The sequence below is a fragment of the Mugil cephalus genome, chromosome 1 (genome assembly GCF_022458985.1).
Source record: "Mugil cephalus isolate CIBA_MC_2020 chromosome 1, CIBA_Mcephalus_1.1, whole genome shotgun sequence".
Taxonomy (NCBI): Eukaryota; Metazoa; Chordata; class Actinopteri; order Mugiliformes; family Mugilidae; genus Mugil; species Mugil cephalus.
The window spans coordinates 24664942-24683240 of record NC_061770.1 but is presented as its reverse complement, the minus strand read 5'-3'; the positions used below and the strand labels follow the sequence as shown (position 1 = coordinate 24683240).

The window sequence follows — 18299 nt, the reverse complement described above, 5'->3', positions numbered from 1 at the left end:
CATGTAAATATAAATATATGGCATTATAGGCTTTATATTTATCATAATGAAGTTACTGATGATGTATATTGTGTCATTATATACTCTACACTGGTGCAGCTGATTGATTATATATCAATGCATTTTGCATATTAAATACATTTATTATATGGGTCAATATATAACTGTGGGACTTTTTATACATACTTGACATTTTGGCTGTTTTCAGGCCTAAAATCAACATGGCCGCCTACAACCAATCACCACATGGCATTTATACGGAAAGATTCTTCTAAATATTATAATACAGTGTGTGTGTGTATGTGTATGTGTATATATATATATATATATATATATATATATAACTGATTGACTTGAAATTAAAAGTTATTTCTAAAGAATAAAGAGGAGGAAGAACATAGATGAGAACAGGTCACGTGATTTGGATTTAAAACAATGTGTTTGTCATGAGTAACTTAGCTGAACACACATACAATTTGTTATTTTCCATTTAGAATTTGATATATTGCCAAAAAAAAAAGAAATGTCTGTCATGATTATCTCAACAAAAAGACAAAACTAATTTTGAATAAGCTCATTTTATAATGTTCAGATAATTAGAAGCTGGTTGTTATTTGGCTGGACGGTTATTTAGTTACATTTTAGTCTTTTTTTATTAATAAGTGATTGTTTCCAAAATACATAATAATGGATTTTGTAAAGATGTGATCATTATGAACATAAAAAACATTTTTAATTTTAATAAAAATGTATGCAGGATAAATCCCATGGAATTCAAAAGTCCCTCTATTATATATTGAATATATGAGTTAATAAGTTTATACTGCTCCTTTTTGATCTGATCTTACACCGTATATTCTTTCCTTTTTTACTTTTTATTTTTGTTTGAAATAAATAAACATTCATTCAGATCCTGATAGAGAACGGTTCGAGGGGAGGGATATAGCTCCCAGGGAGTAAGATGGTGTTTAATGAAAGACTTGAAACACCTCAAATAAAACACATACGAGCCTCTGACTGACCTTGGTGAGAAACAGTTTGCTGTTGAGCAGATTGGACAGCTGGACCAGGCCTTGCTCCACCGTCTGCCTGCGGCTCTCTGGGACGTCCAGGTCTCGTCTCAGTGGCGACTCCTGGTGGCCCGGGAAGAAAATGCGCTCGGCGTACGCCCGGTAATCGTGGAAGGGAATCCCCGAGCCCACCAAGTCACTGGACATGTCCATCATCTCGGTCATCAGGTCTGAAGGGAGAACAGACGTCTCAGTTTTATCTCGTTCTGAGACAAAGCGTCGTCTCAGAGCAGCAGAGAGGCTCGTACCTGTGAACTCCTTCTTGCACCGGTCCCTCACGCTGGTCTCCAGGTTCTCAAGCTGGATCTGCACCTTCTTATAGTCCCTCATTGCTTGTTTGCTCTTTCTCCTGATAAATAGCGGTGATGAAACATTTAGATTTAAAGGAAAATAATTATGCAGTGCATTTTATTAGGGAAAGTAAGTGTTGCGTACCTGTATATGAACACTATGATGAGCACGATGAGAGCCACTATGGAGGCTCCCACCCCGACTCCCACCTGAGCCTCCAGAGGGAAGGTGGACTGTGCCTGGCTGTCGTACTGAACTCTGCCCAGGGAGAAGTTCAGGTTCCCCATCCTCACCTGGAGAGAGAAACGTTTTCAGACCATAAAGAACTAATCTGGCCTAAACAGCAGGGCCGCGCTGAATTCCAGGTTCTCCGTGTCGTTTACTCACAATGAACTCGGGCAGGCTGTCCATGCCGTCCTGCTTCTTCCCGGCGGCGGCTGAGGGCTGCTGGGCCGGAGGTTCACAGTACAGGTGGTTGTGTGTCAGGGTCTTCACCACACACAAGCCGTCCCCTATCCGAGCCTCCACCTCGTCTTTGAAGATGGCCAGATCCAGGTTCTCCCCCTGAATGTTTAGTGGACAGATGACACCACGGGACAATAGTTTGGTTTAAATGATTTTCAGCAGCGTCATATTCTACATTCCAGCATCAGAACCTCATCTCCCCAGGACACATGGGGGCGCTAACGTCCTGGTTTGTTCTTGTTCTGCTGCAACTGCTCATCACTGATGAACCAATGAACTGTGGATTCCACCAGTAAAAGAAAATGTCAGGACAAGGAAGGAAGGAAGGAAGGAAGGAAAAAGGAAGGAAAGAGAAAAGATCTAAGAAAGGATGGAAAGAAGGAAGGGAGGGAGGAGCAAGAAGGAAGGAAGGAGAAAGAATGTAGGAAGGAAGGAAGGGAGGAAGGAAAGAAGGAAGGAAGGAAAGGAAGAGAAATGCAGGAAGGAAAGAAGGAAGGAAGGAAGGGGAAACAATGAAGGAAGGAAGAAAGGTACAGAAAATATCTAAGAAAGGAAGGATGGAGCAGGAAGAAAGGAAGGAAGGAAGGGAGGAACGAAGGAAGGAAGGAGCAAGAAGGAAGGAAGGAAGGACAAAGAATGTAGGAAGGTAGGAAGGAAGGTAAAGAAAAGATCTAAGAAAGGAAGGAAGGAAAGATGGAGCAGGAAGGAAGGAAGGAAGGGAGGAACGAAGGAAGGAAGGAGCAAGAAGGAAGGAAAGAAGGACAAAGAAGGTAGGAAGGAAGGAAGGAAGGAAGGAAGGAAGGTAAAGAAAAGATCTAAGAAAGGAAGGAAGGAAGGATGGAGCAGGAAGGAAGGAAGGAAGGGAGGAACGAAGGAAGGAAGGAGCAAGAAGGAAGGAAGGAAGGAAAGAAGGACAAAGAATGTAGGAAGGAAGGAAGGAAGGTAAAGAAAAGATCTAAGAAAGGAAGGAAGGAAGGATGGAGCAGGAAGGAAGGAAGGAAAGAGAAAACACCTAAGGAAGGAAAGAAGGAAGGAAGGGAAGGAGAAAGAATGTAGGAAGGAAGGAAAGGAGAAAGAATGTAGGAGGGAAGGAAGGAAGGAAGGAAGGAGTAAGAATGAAAGAAGGTATGAAGGAGAATGAGACACCCACAGTGACAGTGACACCCACAGTGACACCCACAGTGACAGTGACACCCACAGTGACAGTGACACCCACAGCGACACCCACCTCCACAGAGATGATGCTCCCAGGTTTGTGGTGGTAGGGTTTGCTGCGGTCGTTGTGGTTCAGAGGTGGGATGTACGGGTCCAGCTGGTAGCTGAAGGCTTCTTTACCCACGGCGCTGAAGTCAAAGTGGAGGCTGTCCAACAGGAAGTGAACCTTGACCCTGGCCCCCTTCGCCTCTGGACCCACGGCGGGGCTCGGACACTGGATGAGAGAGGAGCTGTTGACCGTGCAGCGAGACTCGAACTGAGGGAGGAAACGTGATGATGATGAAAACATCTTTAAACGTTAAAGTTTTAAAAACGTGTCGCTGTCTTGAACTCACCTGTTTGACCCGACACAGCGTCCCCTCGGGACAGTCGGCCTCGGGAACGATCCGCCTCCATCTCTTCATCTGACCCCGCTGGTCCTGTACTCCGCCCAGTCTGCCTTCACTCTTCCTGCTGCTGGGGCTCCTCCTCCTCCTCCTCCTCCTGGGGGGGAGGGTATCAGGGGGGCTGAGGGTGACTCTCATTTTCGGCTCTTGAACAACATCCAAGTTGTGACCAGACACTTTGATGATTCTGCCTCCGCTGCAGGAGAAAAGAGAGGACGAGGTTGGTATTAATCAGCCGATGGATGTGTTGTTGACATCGGAGAAAAAGTTAGAAAAAGTTATAAGAGAATGGACCGGGGCCCTCTGAGGTCTAAAAGTTTCTAACTATGAATTGATACAAGATGTTTTAATGTTATTCAGTATTTTAATGTTGTGGGTGATCAGTTTATTAGAGACATTTTTTAATTATTTAAATGAAATACTTTCTTTCTCCTTCCTTCCTTTGTTCTTTTTCCCTTCCTTCCTTCCTTCTTTAGTTCTTTTGTCCTTCTTTCTCCTTCCTTCCTTTCTTTCTTCTTTTATTTCTTTATTCCTTCTTTCTCATTCCTTCTTTCCTTAGTTATTTTCTCCTTCCTTTCCTTCCTACCCTCTTCCTTCCCTCCTTCCTTCCTTCATTTCTTAGTTATTTCTCTTTCCTCACTTCCTTCATTCCTTCCTTCTTTTATTTTTCTTCCTTCTTTCTCCTTCCTTCCTTCCTTCCTTCCTTCCTACCCTCTTTCTCCTTCCTTCCTTTCTTAGTTATTTCTCTTTCCTCACTTCATTTATTCCTTCCTTCTTTTATTTCTTTCTTCCTTCTTTCTCCTTCCTTCCTTCCTTCCTTTCTTAGTTATTTCTCTTTCCTCACTTCCTTCATTCCTTCCTTCTTTTATTTCTTTCTTCCTTCTTTCTCCTTCCTTTCATCTTTCCTTTCCTTCTTAGTTATTTTGTGAAATACAAACGACCAGTTGCACCTGAAAAAGCTTTTGGACGGAGCAGCCTTTGTGATGTTGGGGTTGGGGGTGTAATGATACACCAAACCCTGCAGGTGTCGCTCTGTCCCACCGAACCGCACCACGATGCCGTGCTCTCCCGTCCGGTTGCTGCCTCTGGTCAGACAGCTGATCTGATCGTCCTGGATGTTCGACCTGAGCAGAGGAAGCGAACTCATTTTAGTTCAGGGGCCAACATTCAGCACGATTTGATCTCAAGTGACATGACAGCGCAACAACCTAAGAATAAAGACGTTTCCACATGTTTGTCTTTGTTTTAGTGCAAAGAAGAATAAGTAGATTATGAGAAATTTAATGAATTATCCTTTGACAAAACATTTAAGCTGAAATTTCTTGAGAATAATAAGTGAAATTTCTGCACACTGCTGCCACCTGCTGGTTAGTTCTGGGGTCTTCAACATTTTTCAGGCCATGGACCCAAACTGATGGAGAGATTAAGTCCATAGTGAATATAGTTCATTTTCTCAAAGTTATCTGAGGATCTGAGGACTGTATAATCTTCCTCAGCCACTGAGTCCAGCTTGGTGTTGAGGATTCTATAAAATGAGATTTGAATAAAATAAAATAAAAACAAACCAGTGTAGCTAAAAAACAGAATCAGCATTAAACTAACTGGCTAAATGTCTTAATTGTTTTTGAAAACACCAATTAATAAATTGCAGTTCTAAATTCATCCTGCGGTCCAGACTGTGTCCGATTTTCGCCCCCTGGACCATACGTTTGACACCCGAGGTGTAGAGATTCAGCCCACAGAACAAAGACTCACACCACACAAGGCACTCCTCCGATCAGGACGCTGACTTCGCTCAGGTGTCCGGTCTTCAGCCGCCGGCCCCTGATGGTCAGGGACGAGCCCCCCGCCTTGGGCCCTCTCTGGGGGAAGATGCTGCTGAGCGCAGGGTCCTGGAGACGGGGAGTCAGGAGAAGACAGATAAAGCACGACACGTGAAGATGCACGAGACAAAAGAAAAGTCTAATCAATAACCCGATAGTGAGGGAGGGGAGGGGAGGGGAGAGGAGAGGAGGGGGGGGGGGTGATTTATTGGGAAGATAAAAAGGGAACACCAGGGAATTCTGGGAAACGCTAAAAGGCCGCCTCACAGCCAGCGAGTATAACAATTAATCTGCATGTCACTGGGGCCAATTAATTAAGGCGTCCGTCGGAGCTCCAGCCCTTTCACTGCTGCTGTAAAACAAGCACACGACTTGTTATGTTATTGTGCTGCAGAGCTTCACTTGCATCTCACTTTCAAGTGAAGCCCAATTAGCAAAAAGCCACGGGGGAGATGTCGTTTCCTTAACGGGCTACGAGTCTAATATGAGAGAGCGCTTCTCTTCTTTCTCCTGGGTGATGTTTTAGGGTGATTCTTCTTCTTGTTCTTGTTCTTCTTGCTGCTGACAGATCAAAGTTGCGTTGCGTTTCGGAATGGAAACATACCGCGGGACTCTCCCGCTCAGCGAGCTCCTGGTCCGACTGTTTTTTTGGTCCACACCCAGGAGCGATTACTGCGCTCTCATTTGTGCAACCGAACTAGACTCAGGGGGAAAACACGGCGGGATTCAAAGTAAGTACACTGCAAAAAATTCAAATAAAATCTAACTCAGATGAAATATCTTAAAACCAAGGCTAAATGTACTTTCTGTTTTTCTTCCGAGATTGTTCTAGGCGGACTTTGTGTTAGAATATTCAACTTTTTTGAAGTGTTTTGTGATTTTTCTTTCTGGTTCTTGGCTCTAATGAGCAAACTAACGAACTAGTAAAACTCTGAAGCAGAGCCACTCAAATACAAATGTCAAAGGGCCCCACAAAGAAACTTTTCAATGAGTCAACTTATTGGATTTTCCATCCACGGCAACAGCCATTTCTTGCCTGTAATTATACCGGTCATTGCATCCCTGTATATTTACATTTTTTTTTATTTTTCTAAACAGTGTATTTACTGCTTTCTTGCCACGTTTACTTTTATTTAATGTTATGTGCCATCAATACACCAAATAAGATTCATGTGGCCAATAAACAGATTCTGATTCTTTGAGGTTATATAGATTTATTTGATTTTATTTATTTATTTTTTATTTATTTTATTTCATTTTCAGTCCAATAGATGATTTTTCATACTGGTATTTTAAGAAATGTACCCTCATTTAAAAACGAACAAGCTGAGTTTTTTTTTTTTTTTTTTTTTTTTTGCAGTGTGCTGCCCTGTGAGCTGGGTGTGAGAATACCCCAGAGATTAGTCTTTGTTTTCAGATCTGCTTGTTTAGTTTCTGCATAGTTGCACAGTGTTGCAGGAGATTGTGCAGATAATAAAAGTGTTTCTGGGCACTTAAAGAGAGCGGGGCTACATTTGATTCAACGTCATGCATGCGAGGAACCAAGCGTTCCAGGTTCTACAGGAGATTCGTTAATTGATGTTACGTGTACATACAGGAACTGTCGAAGGTTTGAAGACACATTTTCACTCGACGGTTTCTCTTAATTTGTATTATTTTTGTGGTTTCTAGCTGTTAACACACCTGGAAGCTGAAGATCTGAGTGGACAGCCCGATTCCTCCTCCCCGCACTTTGACCGAAGCTTGGCCGCTCTTCTCCTCTCCGCTGTCTTTGGTCTCGCACACGATCCTACAACACACACACACACACAAAACAAAATGTTAGGAAAGAGATGGACAAAATAAAATTTGTTTTGTACATTTCATTGAAGACTTGCCTTGAGGAGACTTCATATCTGCTTCGGATGACGCTGCAGGAGACGCCCGCTACAGAGACGGAGCTCTCGATGTCTTCGACCCTCTGGCCGAGGTTAGAGCCTGAAATAGTCACGACTGTCCCCCCCTCTTTGGGGCCGGACACCGGGTCCAACTGAAACACAAGGACTCGACGTTAGTGGTGGTCGATACCACCGATTTCCTTCCTGATCCGATACCGAGTAAAATTCAGGCTGGTATCGGCGATACTGAGTCGATAACGATACTTTGTGTTAATGTGTCTTGTAAACCTAAAATAGAAATAGTGTATTTCAACAAATCATGGTCATAACTCAACTAGCTGACCCCCAGATGAGGCAAAAAGGGGAACATATAGATATAGTGACCGGTCCAGCCCACAGCAAACACAAGGGGGAAACAGAGATGTCACGGTTTATGCTCTGGTCCATTTCCTGGGCCTCTCTATTTAATTGAGCTCCACCATTTAACGCATCCTTCGGCCACACCAGGAAGGAAGTGGGAACTCCAGAAAAGGAATTTGATTTCGAAGGTGAGGCTGTTGGCTCATGTAAGGCTGTTTGCACTGCACAGGAAATCATTCCTTCCTGTTGCCATAAAACTGTGCAACTCCTCACTCTGATTGTCACTCAGCCCATATTAATGCTTTAACACTGAGCAATAACTCATGTTCACTTGATAGACTTGGACAGATTTCCTGACATATTTATTAGACTCTGAACTCACCATTTTCAATATTTTTCCCACTGTGCAATGGACCCCCTTCACCGTTTGTAAACAATGTGATGTTTTTTATTTTTTTGAGGGGCGGAGCTTAACTGGAGGCAAGCTAAACTGGATTATAGCCTGTAAATGGCAGTTAGCATATTTCAATGGGAAGAATGGATGAGGAAAACACATATTTTAGAGAATATACTAAAACACTGACTAAAAAGTTGACTGATGGGACTATATTCACCGACCCCTACACTCTCACGCACTGGATGGATGATGTGACCAAAGGAGGACACAGGGGGGACGAAGTCTGGTCTGTCTATATTAAGTAAAGCCTCTCCAACAAAGATATTACAATAAATAAGTGGAACCACTGTGGAGGGTAACGTAGTAAATGCAACTTCTGCTTGGACACCCCTGAAACATACAACTAATGTTGCGTTAGCTAGCGGTTAGCATTAGCAAGAATCCTCCAAATAATGATTAACTTAACATAATTTTTCATGTTTTTTTCATGGTTGAAAGTGACAGTGTTCGCCTCCAGCTTCCCTCTGTTTTGCCTCCAGCTAAGTTATAGTAATAGCTCAGTAATTCTGATTCTGGTCCTGAGATACGGCCACAACATCGAAACGCAATAATAGTTGTTATTGGATGCGTGTTCCAGAGAAGCCCTTACCTTGTGGATGACCGGTGCAGGACAGGTGTGTTGGACCTCGCCGGCGCAGGAGTCCCTGTAAAGGCAGCGAGAGCCGGCGGCCCCCCCACACCACACACAGCCGTACTTGTGGTCGGCCGTGCGACACCGGCTGCAGTCGGACCTCCCCACCGAGCAGTTGAACAGCATGACTGAGGCGAGGAAGAGGAATAAGAAAGAAAAAAAGGGTTTTAAGATAAATAAATGAACACATTAACTGTATGTAACGCTGTAACTATTCCCCACTTCCCGCCACACACACCGTGCAGATCCTCAGCGCTGTCGATGAGGAAGTTGTTCTTTCTCCTGACGTTGATCGTGGCCGGGTATTCCTCCATCGCCAGAGAATACACGTACTGAAAGACACGAGGAAGGCGGTCAGCAGTCAAATATGAGCCGATGTTATGCAAAACTACGCGCAGAGCAGCCGGAGTGTGTATCCAATTACCTGCTTTACCAGAGCTAATAACACACATCCAGTGCAAACGCAAATGCAGACAATCAGAGACACGGCTCTTAATTGATTTCTGTTCATGTTGTAATCTGCTGGTTTATTGGTGTGACGTGGGGTTAGCCGTGGTCTACTCTTTTTGGTGATTTGCAGATATTAGAAAAAGACATATTAGGTTTACTTTAGGGAGTGGTGGTATAACGGTTCATACCGAATACCGGTATTTATTTGCCGTTATGATATGAATTTTTAATCTAACAGTGAATTTGATTACACAGTGTTCACAACAGATCGGACCACTTTGAATGTAGCGCTTTTAAACACACATGGTGCGACTGTGTCACTGTGAGGTGAAGATGGAAAGGTCTGAAAAATGAAGCAGCAAAACGAGAGACTTACAAAGAAAAGTGTTGTGTTGGTTGTTTGTTTGTATGTTTTTTTTTAGGGTGAACAGACGTCCCCAGATTTCTGGGGACAGTCCCTGTTTTGGATGCCCTGTCCTCCAGATTAAGCTGTCCCCAAAAATGTTCCCAATTTTAGCTTTTTATGAATGAGAAAAAAAATTGGCGCGCAGACTATAGTCATTACGGTAAACATTTACGCTGCTATTGACGTTACAGACATAGCAGTTTAAATATGAATAAATATGTCAAAATAAATGTCCCCAATTGTCCCAGTTTCTTCATTTCATCTCAATAACATTTTATTTTTTATTTTTATATCTCCGAGCTTTAAATGTCCCCAGATTTCCACATCAGCAGTCAGTGCTTACACAGGTGTGGGATTATTCTTCATTTACTCATCATTACAGTAAAATAGTCCATCCTTAGTCAGTCTACTGCATTAATTCCTCAGTCAACCAGTAGTTGTGAAAGCATGATCATGCACGAAAAAAATAAATACTGTGATACACATTCCTGGTCATAGCGCCCAGCCCTGATCTACTCTGTTACGCTGACATCCCTTCGGATAGATTTCTGACCTGGTGCGGGTGGCAGGTGATAAAGAAGACCGATGACCGCGTGGGATCCTGCTCCACGGAGGCTTCCACCACCACCGACCGATTCTCGATGTCCAGCACGCACTCGTAGTCCAACTCCTCATCCTGTTTAACAAAAATAACCACATTCAGATCTACTGTGTTCCATCTTTATTTCGCTTTAGGACCTTGAAAACGCAGCTAAGCCGTCATCCTTCTGCTACATCACCTGAAACAGGTCCAGGTGCTGCCCCACCAGAGTGATCTTCCGCTCCACGTTGACAGGGAGGAGGGAGGAATTCTGAACTTTCTCCACACACGGGCACTCCTGACGACGACACGTCATAAAACAGGATGAGAAATACCTCTTCACGGCACGTTGCAACCATAATTTATACATCTGGATTCTTTTCTAAATCTCCAACTTATTACTGCGCCCACTCTGTGCACGCCTGATTCATAAATCACAGGGGATTTACATGGGGTTGCTCCCTGCTGCTGCTGCTGAGACAAGTGGAATTAAGGTGAGGTGCTGCTGTTTCGTAACAAGAGTCTGGCTTATGTTTCCTTGACAAAGACTGTGCAGACAACAGGCCTCATATGAACTTTGCTCTAAAGTAAAACTTTAAGTTAGCGACATGCAGTAGGGAGGACAGCATTCTCGCATCCTTTATTATAACTTAAATGTGCAAAAAGAAGCAAAAGGAGACACAAAACCGCACCCCAGCAATGAAACGTAAGACGTACAAGTAAAAGAAAAGAACCCATGACTTAAATTAAGCATGAATGGAGATGGCATGTAGGTTGGAAAATGCACTTTTTTTGTTCTTTTGAAAGTTAAATCATCACATTTCTCACATCACCTGTTAAAAAATAGTTTGTATAGGAGTCACTTAGCCTAGAATAAAGATAGCATAGCTTATTAAATCCTGGTAAGTAAATTTACATATTAACAAAAAATATAGTTTTATGACGCTATAAAATAGTTTTCATCTGAACTGTTATTTCCACTGATGTTGCTGTTAAAAACCTGAGTCTGATGTATTTGATTTATAAATGTCCTCAGATTCCCACATCATTAGTCAGTGCTAACACGAGGCCATGCAAACCTGTTTTACTACTAGTGTGGGATTATTCTACAATATTTACTCATCATCACAGTAAAATCCATCCATCCTTATTCAATCTACTGCATTAATTCTTCTCTCAACCAGCAGAAAATGTTTTGAACACGCGATTATGCATGAAAAAATAATACCCCCCATCCTAGCATGTAGCTATCCCTTAACTTGCAGGACGTCCAAAGTTGAATAATGTGGTTTTTCTCTTCTCTTTTTTTATTTTTTAAGAGTTAAATGAGGGAATCAGTACATATGATTGTTTAGTTTGTACTGGAGGCAGTTAGCTTAGCTTAGCCATAGCTTAGCTTGGGCTGGCTAAACATAGGAGTGTGTTGAACATTGTTGAAATGTTTCTCCAGAAGTTACAGCAACTAGAGCTGGTTATTTTAATATAGAAATGTCACTTCATGTACCATTAAGGGACCTTGTGAGGCGCTTGGAATGTGGATTTTGTTATGTTTAGACAGAGCTATGCTAGCTAACCTACGATACCTGGTGATGAAGTGTAACTTCACGTCAAAGAGGTTTATAAGAGAGCAGTATCATTCTTCTTCGCTTATTCTCTACAAGGCCTCGAATAAGACGTATAATTTAAGCTCAGCCTCCTGTGGTGACCGGAGAAACAACTCGGCTCCACGCTCGGCTTCTGCACTCACCCGGAAATACGAACCAGTCGGAGAATCAGACTGGAAATTTTCTGAGGGTTCAAGGTTGAGGTCGATAACTGTTTCGGGTGACTGTGTGGTGATGATGAACGGATGATGAATCACAGGTGTACCCGTGGCGGAGTCCACCTCGGCCTTCTCCCACTCATTCAGCTGCCACGGAGATGAATCATTCTCTCCAGAGGTGGCCAGAGGAAACGCTTCCTTGTCCTCGCTGAGGTCTACCTCGCTGGAAGAGGTCGAGCTTATGCCAGAGGTCGAGCCCACTGTGTCGCCAGATGGCTCTGAATATCTCAGACCAGAATCTACCTGGCCGCTAGCGCTTGTGCTGGGTAATGTAGGGTGGGGGGTTCCATCTGAGAAATTAAGGGCGTCAGTGTCTTCATCCTTTGAAAAACCTCTCGTGGTTCCTTCAGCTGCCTCTTCGTCATAGAGGGCCCCGCCCAGGGTAGTGGCATCAGTGTGTATGGTTGTGGCCTGGGTGGAGATCCTGACAAAGGGAGAAGTTGTGGCCGGGGCAATTGGTGTGGTGGACTCAGCATTAGGGGAGGTGTTAGGTGGTGTCACTGTGGTGGTGGTGGTGGTGGGAGTGGTAGTTGAAGGGACAGCTGCTGTGGTGGGGGCAGATGTCTCTGTGGGTGGTGGATGTGTTGTTGTTGTTGTTGTTGTTGTTGTTGTTGTTGTTGTAGGGGCTGTTGTTGTTGTTGTAGGAGTCAGGACAGGAGGAAGTGAAGGGGTCGGTTTTCTGGTGGGAGGTGGGATGGTGGGTGGGGGCGGTTTGAACTTGACGATGGAGAAGCAAACACCAAAAAAAAAAAAAAAAAAAAACAGCAGGGGGAGACAAAATTAGGATACAAAGGAAGGGCAGAAACATTCAAAATTAACTTAAATGACATAAAACGGATGGTAAATTATAATAAACAAATGGGCATTATATCATGAAGGCAAGCAGAACACAAAAATGCAGCACAAAGCAGCAGGACAAACGCCGAAAACAACAACCCGTCCTCCTTTCCCACTTAAAGCATTTGCATTTCTCAACTCTCAGTGTAGACGCTGACTCACGTGTTGGTTGTGGATGGTGACTCCCTGGCTGCAGGTGTGTTTATGCGTGCAGACATGTTGGTGGATGCACCAGTTACACCCCCAGCGACTGCTAACACACCCTTGGCATCTAGCAGGTCATAGAGCAGAACAACAGAACAAATGGTGTTAAAATGAACGCTAGGAAAGACGATGTGACAGCCACCACGCATTCTCTGCTCACCCCAGCGCTGTGTTATCTAGGTGGTGCAAGATGAGGAGGAAGAGGAAAGTAGTTTCTATTTGTGCAAAATGAATAAAATACAGTATATCTGTTAATCGAATATACGAAACACACAATGGTGGAAAAAAGCTTTCAGACATCCCATGCATTTGTGAAATATTGCATTACGAATCACTCTTACGTCTTCAAGTGCAATTTCTTTTAGTTCAGTCACAGACAAAATACTAAACAAATCCTAAAACAGCCATTAAAAACTTAAAATTGATTGGGTCCATTAAAACACATAAGAAATTCTGACTTCTGGTTAATTTTAGTACCAGTGATCCACTAATGAAGGCCGTGCTTTTTATTAAAAGATGTTTTTCTGTTGCCGTGCTTCTTAAGAGACAAAAATGTGCAGGAAACACGTCTGAAAACACAGATTCAGGAAGGATACAGCTGCCTCCAGATCACCAGGAAGTACAGATGCAGTCCTTCTTCAGTTGGATCCACTCTGCAGAAATACAGACGAACCAACAGCTTGGAAGACAAACCAAGATCTGGGCGTCCAAGTGTTTCTTCAGCAAGAAATGACCTCATCCTGATCCACACGCGCAGGGAATACCACAGAATGACATCACAGGAGCTCCAACAGCAGTGGTCAAACCAAACTGGTGTCCAGTGTTTGACTTTTAGATCATGGCTTAAGGTCCTACAAGGCTGTCAAGAAGCTCCTGAACACAAGAACTGGACAGTCAGGAACTGGAAGAAGAACTGAACTCTGTGGTCAGATGAGTCCAGTTTCCAGCTTTATCTTCCTCCTGATGATGTGAGGGTACGTAGAAGGCCAAGAATTGTGTCCAGCATGAACAGTACCCACTGTCAAACATGGTGGAGGCAGGATCATGGTTTGAGGATGCATGAGTGCTGCTGGTGTTGGTCATCTCACTGTTGAACTCTGACAAATATTGAGCCATTCTCCAAACCCATATGTTCCCTTCTACACATGCTCTGTTCCACTGAGGTCCAAACTGGATGGTTCAGGAGCAGTAGTACTTGGCAGCAGGAGCACAGTATCCAGGTCTTAGAGTGGCCAGATCAATCCTCAGATATGAGCCCCACTGAAAATCTTAAGAGTGTCCAAAAACCTTTTTCCACCACTGAATGTTAAAGGCAACTAAAACGTTTTAAAACCATTATTACACAGTCTTTTTTCAGATGTAACACCTTTGTAGACCTGCTAGCATAAAATGAGTTTACAGGTGAAGTTAGTTAATGATATTGATTGATAACATATGTGTGTGTGTGTGTTTGTGTGTGTGCATATACTCACGGCCTGAGTCCAGACAGCTGCTGGACCAAGCTGCAGTTGTAGAAGGTGAATTCTGTCTCTGCCACGGTCACGTTTACGAAACGCAACGACAGGGTCACCATCACAAACTCTGTGCCAGAGAAAGACGGTTGTCACAAATATATATATACACGTTAGCTGCAAATGATGAGCAGAAGAGTGTTGCTTCAAGTTCAGTACAGCTTCTTCTGACTCACCGTCTCCATGGCCAATGGGGGGCAGGTTGCTGGCGTCAGGGGTGGAGCATATCACACCAGAGGTAGTGAGCAAGGCAGGAGTTTCTGTGTCCTGGAAGAAGCAGGAGTAGGCCTCTCCTGGCTTTAGACTGGGGAGACCTTCTACTGACACAGTGATCTGAGTGGAAACACATTAGCAAGAAGAGTGAGGAACAGAAGAGTGAACTTTACCCACTATCCAAGATTTGTATATGACTGACTAATGTGTGAGATGAACTAAATCCACACAATATTCTGGTGCATTGTTTTCACTTGTCCGAATAACTAAGAAAAGGCTTCTTCATGGTCGAACAGTCTCCTCCAACAACAGGCAAGTTTCTAGTCATTAAAGGTCCCATATTATTCATTTTTTCACCAATTTCATACAGGCGTCAGAGGTCCAATATTAATGTTTTCAAAGTATTTTACTCCAAATTCAGCCTTGTCTTAAATTTCAGCCAGTCAAAAAGTGTCTCTAGTGATCTCTACTGAAAACAGGCTGCTTCAGTGTCTATACCTTTAAATGTGAATGTCCACGCTTAATCCACGCCCCTCTAGGGGAGAGGGTGCGGCCTTCGCTGGCGTCACCATGCGCTAATGTTTATGGTGGATTTATGACTATGGCTGCTAGAGACGCTGTCGTTCAACCAGTTTGAGCCAGAATCTGACCCAGAAGAAGTTCAGATTCTCCGGCTGCAGCAGGACGTTTCTGAATAGTTAGTTAAAAATATTGTGTGTCTTAGTTTGCTCGTATGTGTTGTTACAGTTACTAGCATGTAGCTAACCCTAGCTTCCGCTATGGTTAGAACAAACTCTTTCTTAGTTTTTAAATTCACACGTGAAAAACTTTGGGAAGTTTTGTAGGTACATTTCCAGCAAAAATAAAATCAATCCACTGGGTCTTCAGACGCTCAGACGAAGGGAGTAAAAATGATGCAGCCAACAGCAGAACAATGTCGTACTTTGCTCATACTTTTGTCATGTGTGCAAGGAGAAAAAATAGCACTCGCCTGTCAAGACGAGTATGAGGATACATCTGCTAAAAAGTGGAGCAAGCAAGTGAGAGAATTTTTACACTTCTGGGGCCTCATACACAGACTATGGGGACATGTTCCTGGTAGAAAACCTTTATAAAGTGAGTTTTGCATAATATGGAACCTTTAATGAACTGAAGACCTGGATGAAACGTCTTCAAGAAACTCCACAAGTCCAGATGCCTTTCTTTCGGATGACTGAGAACCTGCACAGGCACATTGCTTTCACTTTTTCCAGCCAGCCCCTCCCTCCACTCTCCCCCTCTGCATTACATCAGTTTCCTCCCCGCGGCTGATGTTGTAGAGGCTGAGGTGCTGGATGCCGAGGCACTGCTGCGTTTGGTTGAAGCTCCACAGCCACTGGCCCTGCACAGAGCCTCGCTGGCACTCCCACTGCTGCCCACAGCTAAAATGCCACAAAAAAAAAAAAAAAGTTAGGTAAGAGGGCCGACAAAAAAAAAAAAAAAGAAAAAGTGAAGCAACACAGATGGTTAGCGACTCACCGTCCCTCCAGGACACACCAACCACAGTAGGGGTCCTTGGCGGCCAGACAGGACTGACAGTCCGAATGATCTCCGCATTCTGCCACCGGACGCTTCTCCAACTGAAAATGAGAGGGGAGGGTTAGTTAGGGAGGTGAATCCGGTCACTGCTGACTAACAGAATGTTGCATCCATTGATGTGAACCAAGGAAGAGTTGCTGCACTGCTGTATTTCATTTTCTCCAGGTTGAATGTTGCATCGCTCAGATCATTCCGTCTCAGTCGATAACCTTGTGGTTGGCAGTTCAAAGAAACGTGACTCCATCATAAAGCGATGAGGATTTATAAAGCTCCTTTAACTCACGTCAGAGTGCCTTGGATTTCATTTGACTGCTGGCCACAATGGTGAACTTACACACAAGGAGAGTATACTGAATGACCACTGCTTTTTATTTTATTTTTTTTCATTTACCAAGTCGCATTCTGACGACTGTGTCCTTATTTCAAGTCTAGTTTCTATGCAACACTCTCTAGTCTTGTTTGTTTTTTGGTGTTTTTAAGATCATCGTCAATGGCCCAAGTAGCTACAGGTTAATTACTTTATTACTTATTTGATAACCGTATGTGAGTCTTATATGACTGGGTGACTAATACGTTGGTTGTGACTGAACGTTAGCACACACCTAGATAATTCTAGTGTGCTACTTGGAGTCACAAGTGTAACTTGCTTGCTTTTGTATGACACTAATGACAATTTTAAATTAAATAACTTAACTTTACCTATTGTTATATATACACACACACACACACATATCTATATATACACATATATATATATATATATTTGTGAGATTAAGTGCAGCTAATTGTTCTTGCGGGTAGTATTATTCTGTAATCATCTGGTAGATTAGCATGTTTTGTAGCACCAAATTCCTGTCTCAGGTTAGCCACAGTGCTACTCGTGGATCGCAGTCTCTTAGCTAGGTAGATGTGTTGCATCTGGAAAATTAAAAATTATAAATATAAAACTTTATCAAAGTATATCTTCCATACATAACATCTACAAGCGGTGGATACTCCCCGAGCAGATCTGGTACCTACACCGTCCTCCATTAGGTAGATTATTTTAATTTAGTAGTGCCAACTTCCTGTTTCAGATTAGCCACAGTGTTACTCATTAGCTCACTTTCACCTAGCTAGCTACATGTGTTAGCACATGTTGAGTCTAATGACCTAAAAGGTTAGCTTGACAACTAGCTGGGACAAACAAACTACTTCAATTTGGTTTCAAAGCACTACACTACCAGGAACTTTACTGTTTGTAATATTACTTAAATAGTTTTAGACATGTATGCTAAATGCTATCAGCATTTAAGCGACGTGTTCAGTGGTCCAGGCTTGGCTCAGGATGTTCAGTGTATAGACTTCCACCATTCATCAGCATCTACAGCTTCCCACACAAACACTCTGTAGGGAGTGTGCCAACACAATGGGGTCCGCCTTCACTGATCAATACCATTGTTACCTTCAATCCTACACCTCATGCAAACTGTTGTACCGGTCACAGCGGGGTTAGTGACCTCTGACCTCGACAGCCAGCTGGCCTCTGTTGTTTTCTTTTATTGCCTTTGCTTCCCATTCTTTTATCCTCTTTTTTACGTGAGGGAGACACAGCTTGAGGAAGTGTCAAAGCCTGAAAAACTCGTGACAAACGATAAATTCTCTGACAGTGAACGACGAGCCGTGCTCCGACTCGTGTATGGAGACATCTGGGTTAGAAAGGCGCGTCTGTTTCATACATCTGTTGAGCGTTTTGAACAGAAAAAAAATACACCTGCGACCGCTCCCAAACTGCATTTGTTGTAGACTCACGGTAGTTTTGGTCATGACGTAGATGTGTCCTCCATTTTGATCCAGTAAAAGGTCACTGTTGATCGGGGAGTTGGGATGGATTGTTGTGTTCGCATATACTTCCACCACACCATCTTGGCCGAGATACACCTGGGAAAAAAAACAAAAAAAAAACACACGTTACTTCAGAAACTGTGGAAAATATGATAAGTAACAAATATCACGACCTTTGGATTCATATCTCCGAGATAGGATGGGCAGACGAATGGCAGAAAAAGGACAACAGCACATAAGGAATACCTTCTTCAGCTTACAACTCAAACGCAAATCAAATCACACTTGCACAGGATCGC

The 18299-nt window shown here is 43.3% G+C and overlaps 1 protein-coding gene across 2 annotated transcripts in view; it reads right to left on the bottom strand.

The window, feature by feature from the left end:
• The window catches only part of plxnb1a (plexin b1a), a 74050-nt gene that overhangs the window by 9681 nt on the left and 46070 nt on the right, over positions 1–18299 (bottom strand). Inside the window, exons 6-26 of one of the 2 annotated variants that reach the window (XM_047589827.1) lie at positions 17968–18096; positions 16117–16217; positions 15887–16019; positions 14562–14718; positions 14347–14455; positions 12833–12941; positions 11759–12550; positions 10211–10309; positions 9985–10107; positions 8814–8907; positions 8534–8703; positions 7128–7279; positions 6934–7039; positions 5183–5319; positions 4378–4551; positions 3377–3623; positions 3055–3297; positions 1749–1925; positions 1506–1654; positions 1319–1419; positions 1023–1240 (exon numbers count right to left, since the gene is read on the bottom strand). In XM_047589827.1, coding sequence (XP_047445783.1) covers positions 1023–1240; positions 1319–1419; positions 1506–1654; positions 1749–1925; positions 3055–3297; positions 3377–3623; positions 4378–4551; positions 5183–5319; positions 6934–7039; positions 7128–7279; positions 8534–8703; positions 8814–8907; positions 9985–10107; positions 10211–10309; positions 11759–12550; positions 12833–12941; positions 14347–14455; positions 14562–14718; positions 15887–16019; positions 16117–16217; positions 17968–18096 — 3720 coding nt within the window. The remainder of the gene's footprint in view (positions 1–1022; positions 1241–1318; positions 1420–1505; positions 1655–1748; positions 1926–3054; positions 3298–3376; positions 3624–4377; positions 4552–5182; positions 5320–6933; positions 7040–7127; positions 7280–8533; positions 8704–8813; positions 8908–9984; positions 10108–10210; positions 10310–11758; positions 12551–12832; positions 12942–14346; positions 14456–14561; positions 14719–15886; positions 16020–16116; positions 16218–17967; positions 18097–18299) is intronic. The other variant, XM_047589835.1, reaches the window with a different exon arrangement.